Consider the following 21,232-nt stretch of genomic DNA (forward strand, 5'->3'; position numbering starts at 1 on the left):
AATGTAGTTTCAGTGGATTATGGCCTTTACTTCAGAACGAGCAGAAAACAGCACGAGTAAATTGCCAATTTCCAGTTCCACCTTAAATGTTGAAGCAGTTACATTCTAGCGCCTGAGACCACTGTAACATTCAAGGTGGAATAAAGTTTCATACCAAAAACCGCCAAATGAGAATCTGAGCTGAGCTCCATATCACAGAAGAGTGAGGAGAGGGGGGTAATCTCTGAGTGTGGAACTCTTCTGAAGGAGAATGAGGCCCAGCAGCTCCTCTGATATCACTGCAGACGGGTGCAGAGGGATGGAAGGTATCCACTATTTTCATATGGTCTCAAAATATTACCATGGTGTACAGTTTTACTGTGGGGGCGAGCCTCATATCTATGAGTGTGGGTCGAGTGAAGGGTTTTCGGTGCTGTGCAGTTCATCTCAGCACAGCCCCACAGTGCACACCGATGTGTTGGTGATAAAAAAACAATTTCTGAGAGAGAGCAGATTTTAGCGCCTGCTGCTGGAGGAACAGTTGTAAATACGTGAAATAAGACAGTTCTACTCTGTTTAGAAGCACAGCTGGCGCTAACAGACACCACAGCAGATGATTCTCCAGCGAAACTGAGGCTCAAATCACACACATTTAGAGATAAAGCCTGTGAGAGATAAAGAGTGAAGGCTCTTCTGAGTGTTTTGTCTGTTTTCAGCTTCATTCCTCTCTGTTTTAACCCAAACCCAGCTCTAAACTCACACTGCGGGGGGCGACTGGGCTCGTGTTTTATCCCCCACCTGTGACTTCAGCAGTCAGTGAGCTCCCACAGCGCCCCCTCCCTGTGGCTCTCTTAAATGCACAAGAATGAAGTCACAGAAACACTGCCTTCTTTTTAAATACCGCAGTAAACGGAGTTACCCATCACCTCCCAACTCTATTACAGAGCACAGATAGTCGTCTGGGAAAGAAGCGATGCTTATTTTATTATTTATTTATGTCTATATCCTCATGCTTTGAGCCTGAAAGTGGGACAGAAAACCTTTCAAAGCTAATGATCTCACCTCATAAGCTCTGCCTGATTGAAGATACTCACCCACTTACTACATTCATCCCACTCTGGGCTCCGTACGTACGAGAGAAACAAGCAGCGTGGTGCAATCTCATCTCGGCCTTTCCATTAGAGTAACCGAACACTGTGTAGCACACGTTAATGGAGCTGGTAATTACACTGAGTCCCAGGCAGCCCAGCACTTCTCCGTCCATTGCACAAATCCATAAATCACTACTCCCATTAATCACTGCTGGACTGGGGAGGCCACGACGCATGCTTTTAATCACAAAGCCCTTGAAGTGTAGGCAAATAAGCCCTTCACATGAAAACATTTCTCAACATTGGAGTGCATTACTCATTACCGAGTGTACTACGAACTGGAATTTATCCCAGAGCACAGACGCCTCACACAGAGCCTTCCAGAAAGAAGACGGTGCTGCTGTTTCAACAGGAAAGTAACAAGTATTTAAAATAATGGCATTTTCCTCTGCATGGTGCCCACTCGACTCAACTCAACCCTTCCCCTCCTCCACCAGGTGAATCAGGTCCTGGTTCTGGAAGCGGGTTCTTGTTTAGTGGCTGTTCTCTCGTGGTTCAGAGCGAGTCGAGTAGGGACTAAACCGTGGCGTGTAAACCTTGCAGAGCGCTGATCGTCCAGAGAGAGTCGTCACTCTACGCCACGCAACGCAGACGACCAGCACCAACTCTCCATCTGTAAAATCTCCAGCTGCAGCAGAGATCACGTTTGTTTTTATCCGACTCACGACGGAAGCTCGTAAAATGACGCCGTGGTCTTTTGAAGAGGTTCAAACGCTCCTTGGATCGGTGGCCGACGAAAGAATCCAGCGAGAGCTGGACGCTGCAACAAGGAAGGAACAAACTCTACTGATCTGTCTGAACTGATGACGGAGCTGTGTTCAGTCCCAAACAACAACAACACGCCAATACACCATGAGTAAACACCGCTTAACGTTACCGCCGCCGTTGTTGTGGTTTCCAAAGCCCTCTGTTCCCCTTAGAGATAGGTTTTAGAAACAGAGACGAATGAAGTATCAGGTACCCAACAGAGGGCAGAGTCGAGTAAAGTCGAGTAGGTACCATGCAGGGTAAAAACTACCATAACAGATTTTGAGCAGTCTCCCTAATGACATGCTCTGTTGGCAGAAGCTGCAAACCTACCTGTTTGTTGGCTTTGAGTACGAGGCGCAGTGTGGCAATCTGCTCCCTCTTGGTACTCAGCAGAGACTTAAGCTTGAGGATCTCCTCCATGCAGGCCTCTTTGTCCTTGTCCAGCAGCGGCGCCAGCTCCCGGGCAGCTGCCCTCTGGCGAGAAAGCTGCAGCGAGTGGTCCACAGCCTTCTGCAGGTGTTTGATCTGGTCCCGGATGATAGCGGTCAGGTGGTGGATGTTACTGGGCTCTCGTCGGGACTCGGAGCCCGTGGATGACTCAGGTGCCGGAGATGATGAGGATGAGGATGACGAGGCACTGATTGCAGGCGAACCCATGGGCGTACGGACAGGACTGTCGTCTGCATTGAGGGGTTCTTTGGAAGGTGACTCCGAAGGACTTCGAGAGTTGCTCGGTGTTGAGGCGGAAGTGGCAGCGTTGATGGCAGCCAGGCGTCGAGCAAGCCGCGGCGTCAGCAGCACGCGGTGCTCGTCCTGCCCCTTCAGACCTGTGGGGGTGGCACGGGGCGGGATGCGGCCCTGTCGGTAGTAGTCCAGCATGACGCGGTTGGGCGTCTCATTATTGCACAGGCAAACGTGGTGGTAGAGCTGTGCCAGCTCCTCGCTGAAGGTGGCCAGCTCCTCTTGGGCTGTGACCAAGGCGCTGTGGTTCTCCAAAGACGCACCGTTCGCTGTCTGCAACTCCCGCTCCAGTCCCACTGCCTTCTCCTTCGCTTCTCTGCAGCTGCTCTCCAGACGAGCCACGTGAGCCTCAAGAGCATGCAGCTGGCCCTGAGCGCGCTTCTCCACCTGGGTCACCCCCTCCATGCACTCCTTGTGCCTGTCTTGCAGTTCCTTCAGCTCGGACTTCAAGCCTACCACCTCTGTCACCGCCAGCCTGTACTTACACCGCAGCAGCTCGGCCCCCAGGCCCTCCAGACCTCCAAACACCCACGAAGGGCTCTTCAAGTCAGGGTCACCTTCCTCGCCATCCTGGCTGGCCTCTGAGGCTCCACCTTGCTTGCAGAGGATTTGAACGCGCTCTCTGAGGCGCCGTGCCCTCTCGTGCTGCTCCGCAAGAGCACTCTCAGCATGCTGCAGCTGCGTTTGACATTCCTGCAGACTGCTCAGCGCAGACACCTTCTCCTGCTCCACCTGCAAAGCACAGCATGCACCACACCCTGAAATCTCCGTACTGTCGAAGGCTTCCTCGACCATGACACATTTTAGTTGTTTGATTTTTCTAGATGTGAAAACTCTACAAGGGCATTGTCCACACGTCGCTGGACATTTTTAAAACAGGTTTTTGCTTCCAAGAGCATTTTAGAAAATATCAACATCCACAGGAGAACGTAAAAAGACTCAGAAACACTGTCCTTCTATTTATTTTCTGTTTTTTTTACTTTCTGTTCTCTCTCACGCTTCCTTTTCTCTGTATCACCTTTTGCTTTTCTCCTTCTCATTTTCTGTCTCTCTGTTTCTCTCTCTCTCTCTCTCTCTCTCTCTCTCTCTCTGTATGCCTCTCTCTCTCTGTTACTATCTCTCTGTATCTGTTTCTCTCTGTGTGTGTGTCTCTCTCTCTCTCTGTTTCTCTCTCTCTCTCTCTGTATTTCAGTCTCTCTCTGTTTCTCTTTTTCTTTCTCTCTCTAGACACACTCACACACACACACATTCACACACACACACACACACACACACACACACACACTCACACACACACATTCACTCACACACACACACACACACACACATTCACACACACACACACACACCTTCACACACATTCACACACACACACTCACACTCACATACACACACACACACTCACACTCACACTCACACACACACACATTCTCACACACACACACACATTCTCACACACACACACTCACACACACACACACACACACACACACACACACACACACACACACACACACACTCACACACACACACACGTCCATGTTCCTGTTCCTGACAGAGGGAAGCCTGAGGTTCTGAACACACTGTTCTAACGCAGAAACAGACCTGCTGCAGAAAGCTGTTTCACCGTAAACACAGCACTGCTCTTAAAAACCTCCACCTTAGAGAGAGTTTTACAAAAACCTCCATTTCACTGCTCTCTGTTTTCAATGTGAACGCGAGGCCAGAACACACACAAAAACCTTTTTAAATATATTCAGATACGTGTGGGCGGGGCTTAAATATCAGCTCCAGGTCGTTATTGCACTAACGTGTGGACATCGAATGGAAGCTTTTCTGTGAACAGCCTCGGTTCTTAAAGCAATATGAGCCTTCATCACGAAGGTGATTCTCATTAGAATTCCAACAGATACTTGACTTTTCTCAGTTTAATAAGGTGCTGATTATTGTTTATTTATTATTGATGTAGTAAACACTTTCCAAATGAACATTTAAATAAAACACATCTAAGGACTGTATAATACTGACTTTAATTATTCTGTTCCTGTTGATGGTCGAGGCGTAACACAGTGAAAGAGACAGTAGTGATGTCACTGATCTCCTGCATCCGGGAGGTTATAAATAATCTTCTTGTGTGATCCATTAGTAGGGAAGTATGTGTGTGTGTGTGTGTGTGTGTGTGTATAATGCCAGGATCAGACCACACTTTTGTCGTTCAGGACATTCACTGTGTCAGACTGGAGCTATAAACTCGTGTGTAAACTCCTATTGGTCATCGTCAGGAACATGGCGTAGGAAACGTCAGACCGGGCCCAATGATACTGTTCTTTGTAAAAATGAGGCTAAATTCGTCTAAAGTCTGATCCTGGGACGACACATACCTGCTGCAGCTGCTGTTTGAGTTTCTGGATCTCTGTGATGTGAAGCTCACTGTACAGGTCTGGGGTCATGGAGTCACTCTTCCTCAGCCCCGACGCCCTGAAGTCCCCGTTGAGTCGGGTCAGTGCCGCACCTGCTGCGCCCTGCAGCAGAAGCCCGTTGCATTTGCCACCGTCCTCGCTGCCGGGAGAGCTGACAGCGGTGGGGGTGGCACTGCCGCTAGGGGGCGCCGAGCTGAGGGCCACCAGGTGGGCACTGGCCGAAGAGAAGGCTCCGTCACACACTGTGAGGTGCTGGGCCAGCTCTTTACGGAGGGTGTTCTTCTGCTCGCGCTCACTCTTCAGAGCTTCCAGCGCCTCCTCTAACTGGCTCTCGGAGATGTCCTTCAAGCGTAAGGCGTCCTCTAACTGGCTGTTCAGCAAAGACGTCTCCTCCTCCAGCACCTTGATCTCGTGTTTCAGGCCTTCGTACTCTACCTGCGGAGAGAGAGAGAGGAGTATGACTACGAACATATTCAGACTGATTTGGTTCAGCGCAGCACTTAGTTTCTCTGTCACAGCTCCAGGGTCCTGTCTCTAGGGAGTTGACTGTCTGTGAGGAGTGTGGTGTGTTCTGACTCTGCTGAGACTGTGCTGCGACTCTGCTGCGACTCTGCTGCGACTCTGCTGTGATTGTGCTGCGACTGTGCTGCGACTCTGCTGCGACTGTGCTGTGACTGTGCTGCGACTGTGCTGCGACTCTGCTGCGACTCTGCTGTGATTGTGCTGCGACTGTGCTGCGACTGTGCTGTGACTGTGCTAAGACTGTGCTGTAACTCTGCTGTGACCCTGCTGTGACTCTGCTGTGACTGTGCTGAGACTGTGCTGAGACTGTGCTGCGACTGTGCTGCGACTCTGCTGTGACTGTGCTGTGACTCTGCTGTGACTCTGCTGAGACTGTGCTGTGACTCTGTTGTAACTCTGCTGTAACTGTGCTGTGACTGTGCTGCGACTGTGCTGTGACTCTGCTGTAACTGTGCTGTGACTGTGCTGTGACTCTGCTGTGACTCTGCTGAGACTGTGCTGTGACTCTGTTGTAACTCTGCTGTAACTGTGCTGTGACTGTGCTGCGACTGTGCTGTAACTGTGCTGTAACTCTGCTGTAACTGTGCTGTAACTGTGCTGTGACTGTGCTGTGACTCTGCATGTCAGAGTGTCTGTGCTGTACCTGGTTCTGTTTCAGTGTGGAGACCAGTTTCTGCAGCGAGATGTTCTCCTCCTCCAGCTCGGTGTAGTCCTGCAGCAGCCGTGCCTCTCTGAACTTGTACTCCCTCGCCTCCTCTCTCATCCTGCTCCTCTGGAGCTCCAGCATCTCATTACTCTGAGAAAATAACAAAATAACTCCAAATAAGCCACAAAATAATCCTGAACTCCACTGTGCTCCACAACAGCGCCTTTATTCAAAAGAAAGGCCACAGCCTGATGATCGTTCTCAGGTCCTGAACATTAAACGCAGTGTAAGCGCAGAGCGGCGGGGGACACCCGTGCTCAGACACGGTACGAGGCGATCGGCCGGGGGTCCTACCTCTTGCAGCTCCAGCAGGACGCTGGCGAGCCGCTCATTCTCCGCCAGTGTGTTGGAGGCCTGGGAGCGCGAGTTTTTCAGCTCGGCTTGCTGCTCCAGAAGACGGCCCATGTAATACGCCTCCTTGGTCGCGGACTCCTGCAGCAGCACCTCCTCGTTGTTCTCACCGTCCTCCGCCACCTTTCTCTGGATGGAGTACGCCTGGCTGAAGGCCTGGGACAGGCAGAGGAAAAGAAAAGAGGGATTATAGAGACCTGTGTGAACGGAGCCTGATACAAATGAAGCAGTCACATGAAACACTGTAGGGGCCTGGGGCCAATTGGGACTCAGGGAAGCTGTGAAATTTGCATGGCTCCACCCCTTACACTGTTGGGGTTTGTTTGGGACTGTTACAGAGGCTTGTTCACTGTAATGTTGGGGAATATGAGTAAGCTTAGTTTAATAATGAAATAATGAGCTCAGCTTGTACCACACTGTGTGTGTGTGAGAGAGACGATTGGTCCTCGTCAGGAACATGGCTTACAACCCGACGCTCAGGTTGGATTCAGACACTGAAATATTATCAAATGAGACACAATGGGTTAAATTCCTGTAGTGTGAGCCCTGCATTAGAAACTTCATCACTTTAAAGAATGAAGTCCAGACGCCTGTGAAAAAGACTGAGGAAGCTGTCACAGGTAATTCCCAGCCTGTCCACCAGAGGTCGTCCTCCCCTTTTGAACGTAGCTTCAGGAACAGACCATTCACACACACCTTTCTGTGCAGCCCCCTCCCTCACACAGCTCTGTGCTCCCCACTGGGGTTCTCCTGTTGATCCAGGAACACCTCTGAGATCCTCGGTTCTCCTCTCCCAGCTGTTTGACACTGAAAACACATCTGGAAGTGCTGCTCAGCCGTTTCACTCCCAGCAGCTGGAGCAGCCTCCTGTGGGTGTGAGACAGTGGCAATGGTGGTATTGAGGCCCTGTGAAGGACTGGCGCCCCCTCCAGGGTGTATTCCCGCCTTGCGCCCAATGACTGCGGGTAGACTCCGGACCCACCGCGACCCTGAACTGGATAAGGGTTACAGACGATGAATGAATGAATTTCATTGTTAGTATTTTACACTTGTTTCACTTTTTCTGTCTCTGACTTCAACATTTCAATCGTCTGATTACATTTCATTTCCATCCATTACCTGTAACCGCTTATCCAATTTAGGGTCGCGGTGGGTCCAGAGCCTACCTGGAATCATCGGGCACAAGGCACCTGGAATCATCGGGCACAAGGCGGGAATACACCCTGGAGGGGACGCCAGTCCTTCACAGGGCAACACAGACACACACACATTCACTCACACCTACGGACACTTTGAGTCGCCAATCCACCTACCAACGTGTGTTTTTGGACTGTGGGAGGAAACCGGAGCACCCGGAGGAAACCCACGCGGACACAGGGAGAACACACCACACTCCTCACAGACAGTCACCCGGAGCGGGAATCGAACCCACAACCTCCAGGCCCCTGGAGCTGTGTGACTGCGACTCCTACCTGCTGCACCACCGTGCTGCCCTACATTTCATTTTATTTAATTTAATTTGATCTGATTAAAATTGTTACTGTTTTACCATGATTCATTTTAAACAGTCTTCTATCAGACGTTACACATTCTACAGACATTTCATCAGTTGGACATTTTATTTGTGTCTAGTTTCATTTTTAAATCTTCTGTAAAGACTTTGAATCATAGTTTATTTGTTTGAAGTAAAGTTTCTCTGATGGAGCAATGGACTGATTGTTGTCTCCGGTGCTGATCCCGGATCAGCACTAAAGGGTGGGATAAATATTGATCCTGTGATACATCGCACTGACTTTGGCGAAATATTATCGATAAATTGATGTGAAATATCTGTATTTTTACTGAACACTGTCACTACTTCATGACTCCACAGGGGGGCGTGTTCCTGTTGAACCTGCAGCAAAGAAAGAAGCTCAAACATCGTCCTCTTTCAAGTCAAAAGTCTGGGCCACTTCACTTCTCAAGGGAGACACTGAAAACACCGCCTCCACAGAACAGCTCTGATCTCTGGCAGTTTATCGCTATTCTGCACTGCACTGAGGACCCACTGAGACCTGGACACTGTGCAGTCAGGGTGTGTGTGTGTGTGTGTGTGTGGGGGGGGGGGGCTTAGCTGTGCTGTAAAAGTGACACTAATAAATACACAATTCCTATTGTTTCCAATTAAAGCAACGCTGGGTAATATTTTTCCAATTCCAGCTTCAAAATAACTGCTGTTCCACTGAGCTCTAACAGAGAGAACAGAACGTCTGTTGTTGCTGCTCTGGGCTCAGCACTGCAGAAACTGCACTGTGTAATTTCAAGAGGAGGGTAACACACTTCTCCTTGAAGTTTGGCATATTTTATCCTTAAATGATAAAGCATTTATAACTTCACGTCTAGACTATGGCTATGCACAGCTGAGGGGGGGGGGGCTCTCTCTCTCTGTCTCCCTCTCTCTCTCTCTCTCCCTCCCTCTCTCTGTCTCCCTCCCTCTCTCTCTCTCTCTCTCTCTCTCTCTCTCTCTCTCTCCTGTGTCTCTCTCGTGCCTCGAGACAGAGCCCTGCTCCTGCTGCTCTCCTGGTGTGGCCCTGATCCAGCCCCTGACCCTGTGAGTTCTGGGTTGTGCAGAGATGCTGTTTTATCTCAAATTAACTCTGCACCTGCCGTTACCCTTCGACAGAATCACTGCCCCCTCCTCCTTCCTCAGACTCATACATCACTAATGTTTCATCTGTTCTCAGTTCACTTTTACATCTGTTCTGTTCTCTGTGGTGTCTCCGGAGTCGACCCGAGGAGGATGGGTTCCCCGTGTGAGTCTGGGTTCCCTCCAAGGTTTCTTCCTCGTGCTCAGAGCCAGAGCTCTGTAAAACTGCTTTGTGACAAACTTCTGTTGTGAAAAGCACTATATAAATAAAGCTGATTGATTGATTGATTCCAGGAGAGTGCTGTAAAAGTGAATTACACTCTACAGCTGTAGGGGGAGCCCCAAATCAAAACAGAATCTTACCTAATGTTGCTTTACGGATTATTCTCTGTTACACAGCGTCCTGTCTCTTCAGTTACACAGCGTCCTGACGTATCTGTGGATTGTCTTGTAACACACTGAGTGTCGCAGAATCGTAGTGTGTGATATCATCGTTACTGGGGGCAAAGCATCATGGTAATCACCTTCTGATTCCCACCCCCTGCAGAGCTCATCATGTGCAGACAGACATCAAGGGACTCGTGCATTAAACTCTATCAGAGGCGATGCCCTGTGTAGTTTAATGGTGTTTAATGTTTGACTTCAAGCCTAAGGCATTTCCATCTGAAACAGGGCTGAGGGTCACAGGACATCGGAAAAAAACACCCCTCCCTGTGGAGCACTGTCCTAATGAAGATGCTGGCGCCAAATGCTCATTTTAAAAGACATTTAAACTCATAATAACAGAATTATAACAGAGAAAATTAAATGCAGTGAAAAGTAATTTCCTTAAGAAAACCACTCTGTGGCTGTTAGAAAAGAGCAAGAGGAGCTCCTCCTCCTCCTCCTCCTCCTCACTCAGTGGCAGCGGAGCGGTCAGTGCTGTCTCTCTCAGAGCGGTCAGAGGCTGAAACGTCCTCAAAGAGAAGCAGACTGTTCTGGATAATTTCATTCGGTCACAAATCCAATTAAATCTAACCCTTCAGTTACGGCACCTGTCTGGGCCTGAGGTGACACTCCACCAACTTTTCAGAAGCTCAACATCAGGGGCTTCTGGAAGGCACCCACCGTAAACAGGATAAGACACGCCCACCGTAAACAGGATAAGACACGCCCACCGCAAACAGGATAAGACACGCCCACCGTAAACAGGATAAGACACGCCCGCCGTAAACAGGATAAGACAAGCCCACCGTAAACAGGATAAGACACGCCCGCCGTAAACAGGATAAGACACGCCCACCGCAAACAGGATAAGACACGCCCACCGTAAACAGGATAAGACACGCCCGCCGTAAACAGGATAAGACACGCCCACCGCAAACAGGATAAGACACGCCCGCCGTAAACAGGATAAGACACGCCCGCCGCAAACAGGATAAGACACGCCCACCGCAAACAGGATAAGACACGCCCGCCGTAAACAGGATAAGACACGCCCGCCGTAAACAGGATAAGACACGCCCACCGCAAACAGGATAAGACACGCCCACCGCAAACAGGATAAGACACGCCCGCCGTAAACAGGATAAGACACGCCCGCCGTAAACAGAATAAGACAAGCCCACCGTAAACAGGATAAGACACGCCCGCCGTAAACAGGATAAGACACGCCCACCGCAAACAGGATAAGACACGCCCGCCGTAAACAGGATAAGACAAGCCCACCGTAAACAGGATAAGACACGCCCGCCGTAAACAGGATAAGACACGCCCACCGCAAACAGGATAAGACATGCCCGCCGTAAACAGGATAAGACACGCCCGCCGTAAACAGGATAAGACACGCCCACCGCAAACAGGATAAGACACGCCCGCCGTAAACAGGATAAGACACGCCCACCGTAAACAGGATAAGACACGCCCACTATAAACATAAGACACACCCACCGTAAACAGGCTAAGACACGCCCGTCGTAAACAGGATAAGACACGCCCACTATAAACATGATAAGACACGCCCACCGTAAACAGGATAAGACACGTCCACCGTAAACAGGATAAGACATGCCCACTATAAACAGGATAAGAGACGCCCACCGTAAACAGGATAAGACACGCCCACTATAAACATGATAAGACACGCCCACCGCAAACAGGATAAGACACGCCCACCGCAAACAGGAGAAGACACGCCCACTATAAACATGATAAGACACGCCCACCGTAAACAGGATAAGACACCCCCACTATAAACATGATAAGACACGCCCACCATAAACAGAATAAGACACACCCACTATAAACAGGATAAGACACGCCCACTGTAAACAGGATCAGACACGTCCACCGTAAACATGATAAGACACGCCCACTGTAAACAGGATAAGACACGCCCACCGTAAACAGAATAAGACACGCCCACTATAAACATGATAAGACACGCCCACTGTAAACAGAATAAGACACGCCCACTATAAACAGGATAAGACACGCCCACTGTAAACAGGATAAGACACGCCCACCGTAAACAGGATAAGACACGCCCACTATAAACAGGATAAGACCTGTAAGTTTTGAGGGTTTCCAGAGCTTGTGCTTTAAGAGCTGTGTGTTTTTAGAGCAGTGGGTGTGAATAATGCAGTGCGTGGCTCTCTCCGAGTGTGATCCACGTCCACGTGCCGGAGATATTCTGGAGTCGGGGGAGAGTGGGATTCAGCGTTTTATAATTCATACGTCTAGCACGAGAACATCTCTGAGCTCCAGCTGCTGTGCGCTGAGTGTAACACCACCACAGGCTTTGTTCGTGTTGGAGATGATTATTTCTTCTACAGAACACAGAGTGAAGCTCCTGAAGTGTCCACTGCACAGGAACAGATCCGTCCACCAGCAACAACAGGTGTTATCACCACTTTGACCTCAGAGCCAGTGCTCTTGTCCCGTCCTCACTCTGAGACAGACAGACAGGGACAGACAGAGAATGAGCTTCGGAATGTCTCCCTGCCAAAGGTTTCTCTGCTTAAACACAGTGGAAAACCTGCCGCTCCAGATGAGAAATCTGTCCCAGGTCTTAGGCACTTTTCCACTGCAGGGTCCCAACTCGACTCATCTCTTCTCCTCCTCCACCAGGTGAATCAGGTCCTGGTTCTGGAAGTGAGTTCTTGTTTAGTGGCTGTTCTCTCGTGGTTCAGAGCGAGTCGAGTAGGGACTAAACCGTGGGGTGTAAACCTTGCAGAGCGCTGATCGTCCAGAGAGAGTCGTCACTCTACGCCACGCAACGCAGACGACCAGCACCAACTCTCCATCTGTAAAATCTCCAGCTGCAGCAGAGATCACGTTTGTTTTTATCCAACTCACTTCCCTCTCCCTCACGGACATGGAACACAGGATAACACTCTTTACAAAGTGTTCTGCTGCACATTTTCTGTAGCAACACATTTCGACCAGAGAGGGTGCCATTTCTCCAAACTAACATAGTGCTACTTTAAGTCTCACAAACTTCTCTCTCCCCCCCGCTCGCTCACTCACATAATCACGACCAGCTTTCACACACACACTCCCTCTCACAGACAAACCCATACCTCTCTCACTCTCTCTCTCTGTTTTTTACTCACTCACTCACTGAGTGATGTTTACAGTCGGAGCGAGCGGCTGTGGGGCTCCAGCTGATGTTGAGCCGGGGGAATGTGTGAATCAAATAAAATAATGTTGACTACATGATAAAACCCATATATCGCTCATAATACACACTGGACCATGTTACTACAAACATACAGTGTAACCTTGGTGGTACTAGAGCTGTTATAACCACAGCAGCTGACAGTAAAGCACTTATTACCACAATCAATGTCTAACGGTTAAAAGTGAGCTAATCCAGCTAAAGTTAGCAGGCGCTAGCCCTATCCCTCGTTTATCAGTGACTCTCAGAACTGGATTATAACCCTGTCCTCAACAAAGCGTGGGTTCCACAGACACAAAGAGTAACTTCAGTCGTTTAATTCACACAGCAACCGGAGAAAAGCACTTATTACCAGAATCAATGTCTAACGGGTAAAAGTGAGCTAATCCGGCTAAAGTTAGCAGCCGCAAACACAGGCTCACTGCTCAGTGACTCTCACAAACTGATTATAACATGTTCATCAACAAAACTATCACTGACTAACACCACAGCACAGGGACACAGACACTCACTGCTCCAACCTGTGTCCTCAGGTCTGTTTCAGCTCACTCTACTGTTCAGTCCAGTATTAACTGTTGTACGGCCGCTCTCTCTCTCTCTCTCTCTCTCTCTCTCTCTCTCTCTCTCTCTCTGCCGTAGCAGGAATACTGTGCTATATTCTTCTTGTAGTGAGGTAACCATCCACCTGTGAGCTATGTGCTGTTAAGTGTTAGCCGTTTCTCGTGAGAGTCCTCCGCCCGTGGTTCAGAAGTTGTTTAGTGCAGTAAATCAACAGTGGACCCAGCGTAGCAGCCACAGAGGCTCTATTCCCCCTCTTACAGCTCAGTGGAACATCACAACCATTTAGAAGCTGCCACTTTAAGGTAGAAATACAACATAGTGTTCCTTTTAAATGGAGAGAATCTTTGAGATTTTTCTCTCGCACCAATTCAAGACGTAATGGTGAGGACGTCCCTCTCTATTACACATCAGCCGAGAGAAGTCACTGTGAGTTTCTCCTTTATTCGACGCCCTCCATCTCTCCATCCACGTCCAAATCCACCCCTCCCTGCTACAACAGAAAGGGTGGAGACCAACACGGAGCAAAGATGCTCATTCACTTAAAGGCTGTTTACAAAGTTCATTAATTGCTCATCGTTTCTCAGGCCCCGACATCTGCAGTGCCAGCACTATTCTGAAGGTTAGCAGAAGGGGGAGTGAGCGAGGGGTAGAGGAGACCTCCGGAGGGTAATGAGATCGACAGTGAGAAATGACATCTGAGTAGTTTCGGGTGGATCCCGTGTGGAGAAGCGGGATGCTGACTCATGGTTTGTCTCAATTTCTTGTGAACAGCCTTAAAGTCAACTGTCTATAGAGGAAGCTACTGCACATTCACCCTTCACATCCAGCCTCCACATCCACCCTTCACATCCACCCTCCACATCCACCCCTCCACATCCAGCCTCCACATCCACCCTCCACATCCACCCCTCCACATCCAGCCTCCACATCCACCCTCCACATCCAGCCCTCCACATCAAGCCTCCACATCCAGCCCTCCACATCAAGCCCCCGCATCCACCCTCCACATCCAGCCCCCGCATCCACCCTCCACATCCAGCCCCCGCATCCAGCCTCCACATCCAGCCCCCGCATCCACCCTCCACATCCAGCCCCCGCATCCAGCCTCCACATCCAGCCCCCGCATCCACCCTCCACATCCAGCCTCTACATCTACCTTCCACATCCACCCTTCACATCCACCCTCCACATCCACCCTTCACATCCACCCTCCACATCTAGCCCCCGCATCCACCCTCCACATCCACCCTCCGCATCCACCCTCCACATCCACCCTCCACCCTCCACATCCACCCTCCACATCAAGCCCCCACATCCACCCTCCGCATCCACCCTCCACATCCAGCCCCCACATCCACCCTCCACATCCAGCCCCCACATCCACCCTCCACATCCAGCCCCTGCATCCACCTTCCACATCCAGCCTCCACATCCAGCCTCTACATCTACCCTCCACATCCAGCCTCTACATCCACCCTCCCCATCCAGCCCCCGCATCCACCCTCCACATCCACCCTCCACGTCCAGCCCTCCACATCAAGCCCCCGCATCCACCCTCCGCATCCAGCCCCCGCATCCACCCTCCACATCCAGCCCCCACATCCACCCTACACATCCACCCTTCACATCCACCCTCCACATCCAGCCCCCACATCCACCCTCCACATCCAGCCCCTGCATCCACCCTCCACATCCAGCCTCCACATCCAGCCTCTACATCTACCCTCCACATCCAGCCTCTACATCCACCCTCCCCATCCAGCCCCCGCATCCACCCTCCACATCCAGCCCCCCCATCCACCCTCCAAATCCAGCACCCGCATCCACCCTTCACATTTACCCTCCACATCCAGCCCCCGCATCCAGCCCCCGCATCCACCCTCCGCATCCAGCCCCCGCATCCACCCTCCACATCCAGCCCCCGCATCCACCCTCCACATCCACCCTCCACATCCAGCCCCCGCATCCATCTTCCGCATCCACCCTCCACATTCAGCCCCTGCATCCACCCTCCACATCCAGCCCCCGCATCCACCCTCCACATCCATCTTCTGCATCCACCCTCCACATTCAGCCCCTGCATCCACCCTCCATACCCACCCTCCACATCCAGCCCCCACATCCACCCTCCATATCCAGCCCCCGCATCCACCCTCCACATCCATCTTCTGCATCCACACTCCACATTCAGCCCCTGCATCCACCCTCCATACCCACCCTCCACATCCAGCCCCCACATCCACCCTCCACATCCAGCACCCGCATCCACCCTCCACATCCAGCCCCCGCATCCACCCTCCACATCCAGCCCCTGCATTCACCCTCCACATCCATCTTCTGCATCCACACTCCACATTCAGCCCCTGCATCCACCCTCCATACCCACCCTCCACATCCAGCCCACATCCACCCTACACATCCAGCCCCCGCATCCACCCTCCACATCCATCTTCCGCATCCACCCTCCACATCCATCTTCCGCATCCACCCTCCACATTCAAATTTAAATTAGTAAGAGGATTTATGAATGTTTTAACAGTCACAGTCAGTATATAAACATTTCTATGGCATTGTTAGAATATTGAGAACTTCATTCTGAGTTTTCCACAGTTTCCACACGGACCCCCACAGCTCACAGGCAGCGTTCCCTGCTTTACTCACAACGACGTTTTACCTGAACATTTCAGACCAAGGTTAGAGGACACTGTCATGACCAACATTCCAACAACATTCTGGGAGCAACAATAAAATAAACCCTCTCCGCTGTGAACAGAACAGTGAGCGGTAGCCCTCTCTGAACGTTTACTCAGGGCCTCATCTGAGACACTCCTCTAACGCCCTGGACTTGTCTGTCTTTGGTCTCGCTTAATTTCTTTCCTGGTCTTGGCAGAGTCCAGCTGTGTCTAAAAAGCATAAAGATCAATATACAGTTCTGTGGATGGGTCTTAGCTCAGAAAAGATTTGAAAAGCTGTTTATCTGAGCTGCAAGTGTTTATTCATTAAATAAAACAAACAAACAAACGGAACCCTGAAATCAGAATAAACCCAGCGCCATTATTCCAGTGTGTGTGTGTGTGTGTGTGTGTGTTTGTGTTGTTTAACCCTTTCCACACCTCTCCTGGTGACAGTCCAGTGTTATTTGAGGTGATCGTCCAGCGCCTAGTGTCAGAGGTTAATAAATACTTCACTGTGTTAAATGAAGTGTGCTGTAGATTTAACAAATCCATACGATCAGGAGAAACATCTGGAAACACACTGTTCTTCACTCGCTCACAACACAGCGTCTGCTTTTAGAACAAACATCCTTTTACTGTGTTTGTGTTTCTGTGTTTATTGGATTTTTATATTGTTTTTATACAAGCCTCAGGCTTACTGAGAAGATTATTTTAAATATTAATAATCTTAGGTGTCACAGTGGAGCAGCAGGTAGTGTCTCTGTCACAGCTCCAGGGTCCTTGAGGTGACTGTCTGTGAGGAGTGTGGTGTGTTCTCCCTGTGTCTGCGTGGGTTTCCTCCGGGTGATTGTCTGTGAGGAGTGTGGTGTGTTCTCCCTGTGTCTGCGTGGGTTTCCTCCGGGTGACTGTCTGTGAGGAGTGTGGTGTGTTCTCCCTGTGTCTGCGTGGGTTTCCTCCGGGTGACTGTCTGTGAGGAGTGTGGTGTGTTCTCCCTGTGTCTGCGTGGGTTTCCTCCGGGTGACTGTCTGTGAGGAGTGTGGTGTGTTCTTCCTGTGTCTGCGTGGGTTTCCTCCGGGTGATTGTCTGTGAGGAGTGTGGTGTGTTCTCCCTGTGTCTGCGTGGGTTTCCTCCGGGTGATTGTCTGTGAGGAGTGTGGTGTGTTCTTCCTGTGTCTGCGTGGGTTTCCTCCGGGTGACTGTCTGTGAGGAGTGTGGTGTGTTCTTCCTGTGTCTGCGTGGGTTTCCTCCGGGTGACTGTCTGTGAGGAGTGTGGTGTGTTCTCCCTGTGTCTGCGTGGGTTTCCTCCGGGTGACTGTCTGTGAGGAGTGTGGTGTGTTCTCCCTGTGTCTGCGTGGGTTTCCTCCGGGTGACTGTCTGTGAGGAGTGTGGTGTGTTCTCCCTGTGTCTGCGTGGGTTTCCTCCGGGTGACTGTCTGTGAGGAGTGTGGTGTGTTCTTCCTGTGTCTGCGTGGGTTTCCTCCGGGTGATTGTCTGTGAGGAGTGTGGTGTGTTCTCCCTGTGTCTGCGTGGGTTTCCTCCGGGTGATTGTCTGTGAGGAGTGTGGTGTGTTCTCCCTGTGTCTGCGTGGGTTTCCTCCGGGTGACTGTCTGTGAGGAGTGTGGTGTGTTCTCCCTGTGTCTGCGTGGGTTTCCTCCGGGTGACTGTCTGTGAGGAGTGTGGTGTGTTCTCCCTGTGTCTGCGTGGGTTTCCTCCGGGTGACTGTCTGTGAGGAGTGTGGTGTGTTCTCCCTGTGTCTGCGTGGGTTTCCTCCGGGTGACTGTCTGTGAGGAGTGTGGTGTGTTCTCCCTGTGTCTGCGTGGGTTTCCTCCGGGTGACTGTCTGTGAGGAGTGTGGTGTGTTCTCCCTGTGTCTGCGTGGGTTTCCTCCGGGTGACTGTCTGTGAGGAGTGTGGTGTGTTCTCCCTGTGTCTGCGTGGGTTTCCTCCGGGTGACTGTCTGTGAGGAGTGTGGTGTGTTCTCCCTGTGTCTGCGTGTGTTTCCTCCGGGTGACTGTCTGTGAGGAGTGTGGCGTGTTTTCTCTTTGTCTGCGTGGGTTTCCTCCAGGTGACTGTCTGTGAGGAGTGTGGTGTGTTCTCCCTGTGTCTGCGTGGGTTTCCTCCGGGTGACTGTCTGTGAGGAGTGTGGTGTGTTCTCCCTGTGTCTGCGTGGGTTTCCTCCGGGTGACTGTCTGTGAGGAGTGTGGTGTGTTCTCTCTGTGTCTGCGTGGGTTTCCTCCGGGTGACTGTCTGTGAGGAGTGTGGTGTGTTCTCCCTGTGTCTGCGTGGGTTTCCTCCGGGTGACTGTCTGTGAGGAGTGTGGTGTGTTCTCTCTGTGTCTGCGTGGGTTTCCTCCGGGTAACTGTCTGTGAGGAGTGTGGTGTGTTCTCCCTGTGTATGCGTGGGTTTCCTCCGGGTGACTGTCTGTGAGGAGTGTGGCGTGTTTTCTCTTTGTGTGCATGGGTTTCCTCCGGGTGCTCCGGTTTCCTCCCACGCTCCAAAAACACATGTTGGTAGGTGGATTGGCGACTCATAAACTGTCCGTAGGTGTGAGTGTGTGAATGTGTGTTGCCCTGTGAAGGACTGGCGCCTCCTCTAGGGTGTGTTCTCGCCTTGCTCCCAGTGATTCTGGGTAGGCTCCGGACCCACCACTGCCCTGAACTGGATAAGGGTCACAGACAACGATAATTAATAAATTAATAATCATTCGTGCCTTAAACTTTTACTGAGTACTGTATATTTTTTTCACAGTCAGCACACACTTATAATACATATCTACATTCCACTGCTGGCCGTGTGAGTGTTTCCCTGTTATTTGAAAAAGTAAACAATCTCCTGTACTCCGACCAGAACCATAAGAGGCTCTACTCTGCTGTCAGTTGGTGAATTATATTTCATATGATATACATGTATTCTCTTCTAAATTGAAAAAGAAGAAAAACTGCTTTGAAATCTGAAAGACTCCACTATAAAAGTCGCGGGGCATCTGAACATAAACAAAGCAGATACCACAGTTTCACAGCAGAGAAAACAACCCCCACATCTGACAACAATTACACACCGCCTGACTGAACCAGCGCTCACACTTTCAGTCCGATTCAGACTGGACTGACCCATGAAGTCCTCTTTCAGGTCCTTCATTGTAAACACTATCTGAACAAATCTGAATTTCTGACTCCACACGAGCAACATTTCATTAAACATTCCTATAAAAGAACAACAAACACTTTTTAAAACCAATAAAAAAATACATAAAGAGGACATATTATACATGTTTATATTAACGTGTTCATCTGGAGTCCACCAACACACGCACTGTGAAACAAGAGCCCAGTCAGTTTACTGTGCGCTGCCTGAGTCAGAAAACAGATCAAACGAGTCGTTCTTACACTGCTCCGCTTCTGACGTCAAGTGCAGAGACTTTAGAATGGCCCCGCCCCCTCGTCTGAGTCTGTCCAATCACAGCGCTGGACCCGTGTTTATGTGAGAGCGCAAAGACGAGGTTAAACTCAGAAAAACAGACACAACGAGCGCGGAGAAATAAGAGCACTGAGTAAAAACGGAGAAGAAAGAGAACAGAGTGAAAACGGCTAAAAACCAGAGCTTCTGCTCCTCGCTCCTCACTGCTGTGCGCTCGGGGTCGGGGTGAACAGCGAGCGGCTCATTATCATTTAAAGGAACAGGTGCTGAAAGCGGGCGTTCTGAACAGGGGCTGTTTACACAGGGGGAGAACACTGCTGTGGGGCTCGTGGGGTTTGGACCAAAGCGGGTCACAGACGCTTCATTAAGAAACAGAACTGTGTTCCACTGTGGAGACCGGGGGGTATGGCACCTTTAAAGTTTGTAGAGTTCTAGGAGAGAAGACAACAACAACAACAACAATAACACTGATGCTGATGTAAAGGAGGCTGACGGGGCGGGGGCCGTGTGTGTGTGTTTTCTCCTTCACCTCCTGCAGCTGCTCCAGCTCCTGTCTGAGAGTCTCCTGCTCGGCCTCCAGGTCGGCGTACTGCTGCTTCAGGGTCTGGTTCTCCTCCAGAACCACCAGCCCGCACTCCGCCGCCCGGACCTTCTCTCGGTTCGCCTCGGACAACTCCCTGGTCAGCCGCTCCACCTCCGCCCGGTACTGCTCCACTGTCTCCCCACATTCTCCTCCACCAGCGGCCATCACTCCGCAGGGTCTCCGACCCCCTCCTCCTCCTCCTCCTCCTCCTCGTCCTCCTCCACCGCCCCGGAGCTCCGTTAATCGGCGGCGGGCCGCAGCGTCACACAGCCCGGTCTCTCCGCTGCAAAGTCAGCCGCTCACACATCCCCGCAGCCTCGGTCAGCCTTAGCTCGTCCCCGCGGGCGCCCCCTCGTTGTGTGCGGTCCCTCTGCAGCGGCCTAGCATCGTTTCTTCCTCTTCTTCTTTTTCTGCTTGCTCATGGGGAGCGCTGCGCCATCTCTCTCTCTATCTCTCTCTCTCCTCCACACACTCTCTCACTAACCTGCTGCCATCCGGCGGGCCGTGACGTCAGAGGGAGGGAGGGAGGGAGCATGAATGAAGGAATAAAGGAGGGAGGTAGGGAGTGAGGGAGGGAAGGAATTAAAGACGCGATGAGAAAGGGAGCGAGGGGAGGGAATGAAGAAGGGAGGCAGAGAGTGAGGGATGGAGAGAGCGGGGGAGGCAGTAAAGGAGGGAGTGAGTGTGGTAACAAAGAAGGAAATGAGAGAAGGAGTGAGGATGGGACTGAAGAAGGGAGATAGGGAATGTTGGAGGGATTAAGGGAAGCAATGAGTGACAGAGTGAGGGAGGTATTGAGTGAGTGAGGGACAGAGGGAGGCAGGGAGGGAGTGAACAATGACAGACGGAGTGAGGAAGGAAGGGAAGATTGAGGCTTTGATGTAGGCAGAGATGGAGGGAATAAGGAAGGCAGGGAATGAGTGAGGGAGGGAGGGAGGGAATGAAGGGGCATTGCTTTAGGGAGGGAACAAGTGAATGATGGAGTGAATGAAGGAAGAAGGGTATGAGGGAGGCATGGATGTAGAAAGTAGGGAAGGAATCAAGGAGGGAATGAAGGAAGGAGGCAGGGAGTGAGGGAGTGAGTGAGTGAGGGAAT

At 51.0% G+C, this 21,232-nt stretch overlaps 1 protein-coding gene across 2 annotated transcripts in view; it reads right to left on the reverse strand.

Annotated features, from left to right (window-relative positions):
* The window catches only part of LOC136694584 (protein bicaudal D homolog 1-like), a 34,748-nt gene extending 14,148 nt beyond the window's left edge, over positions 1-20,600 (reverse strand). For both annotated transcript variants that reach the window (XM_066668265.1, XM_066668264.1), the window contains exons 1-5: positions 20,083-20,600; positions 6,564-6,776; positions 6,207-6,359; positions 5,003-5,476; positions 2,211-3,353 (exon numbers count right to left, since the gene is read on the reverse strand). In XM_066668265.1, the coding sequence (XP_066524362.1) occupies positions 2,211-3,353; positions 5,003-5,476; positions 6,207-6,359; positions 6,564-6,776; positions 20,083-20,301 (2,202 nt within the window). In that variant the 5' untranslated portion in view covers positions 20,302-20,600. The remainder of the gene's footprint in view (positions 1-2,210; positions 3,354-5,002; positions 5,477-6,206; positions 6,360-6,563; positions 6,777-20,082) is intronic.
* Positions 20,601-21,232: the final 632 nt, after the last annotated feature.

Source organism: Hoplias malabaricus, chromosome 4, assembly GCF_029633855.1.
Source record: "Hoplias malabaricus isolate fHopMal1 chromosome 4, fHopMal1.hap1, whole genome shotgun sequence".
Lineage (NCBI taxonomy): Eukaryota > Metazoa > Chordata > Actinopteri > Characiformes > Erythrinidae > Hoplias > Hoplias malabaricus.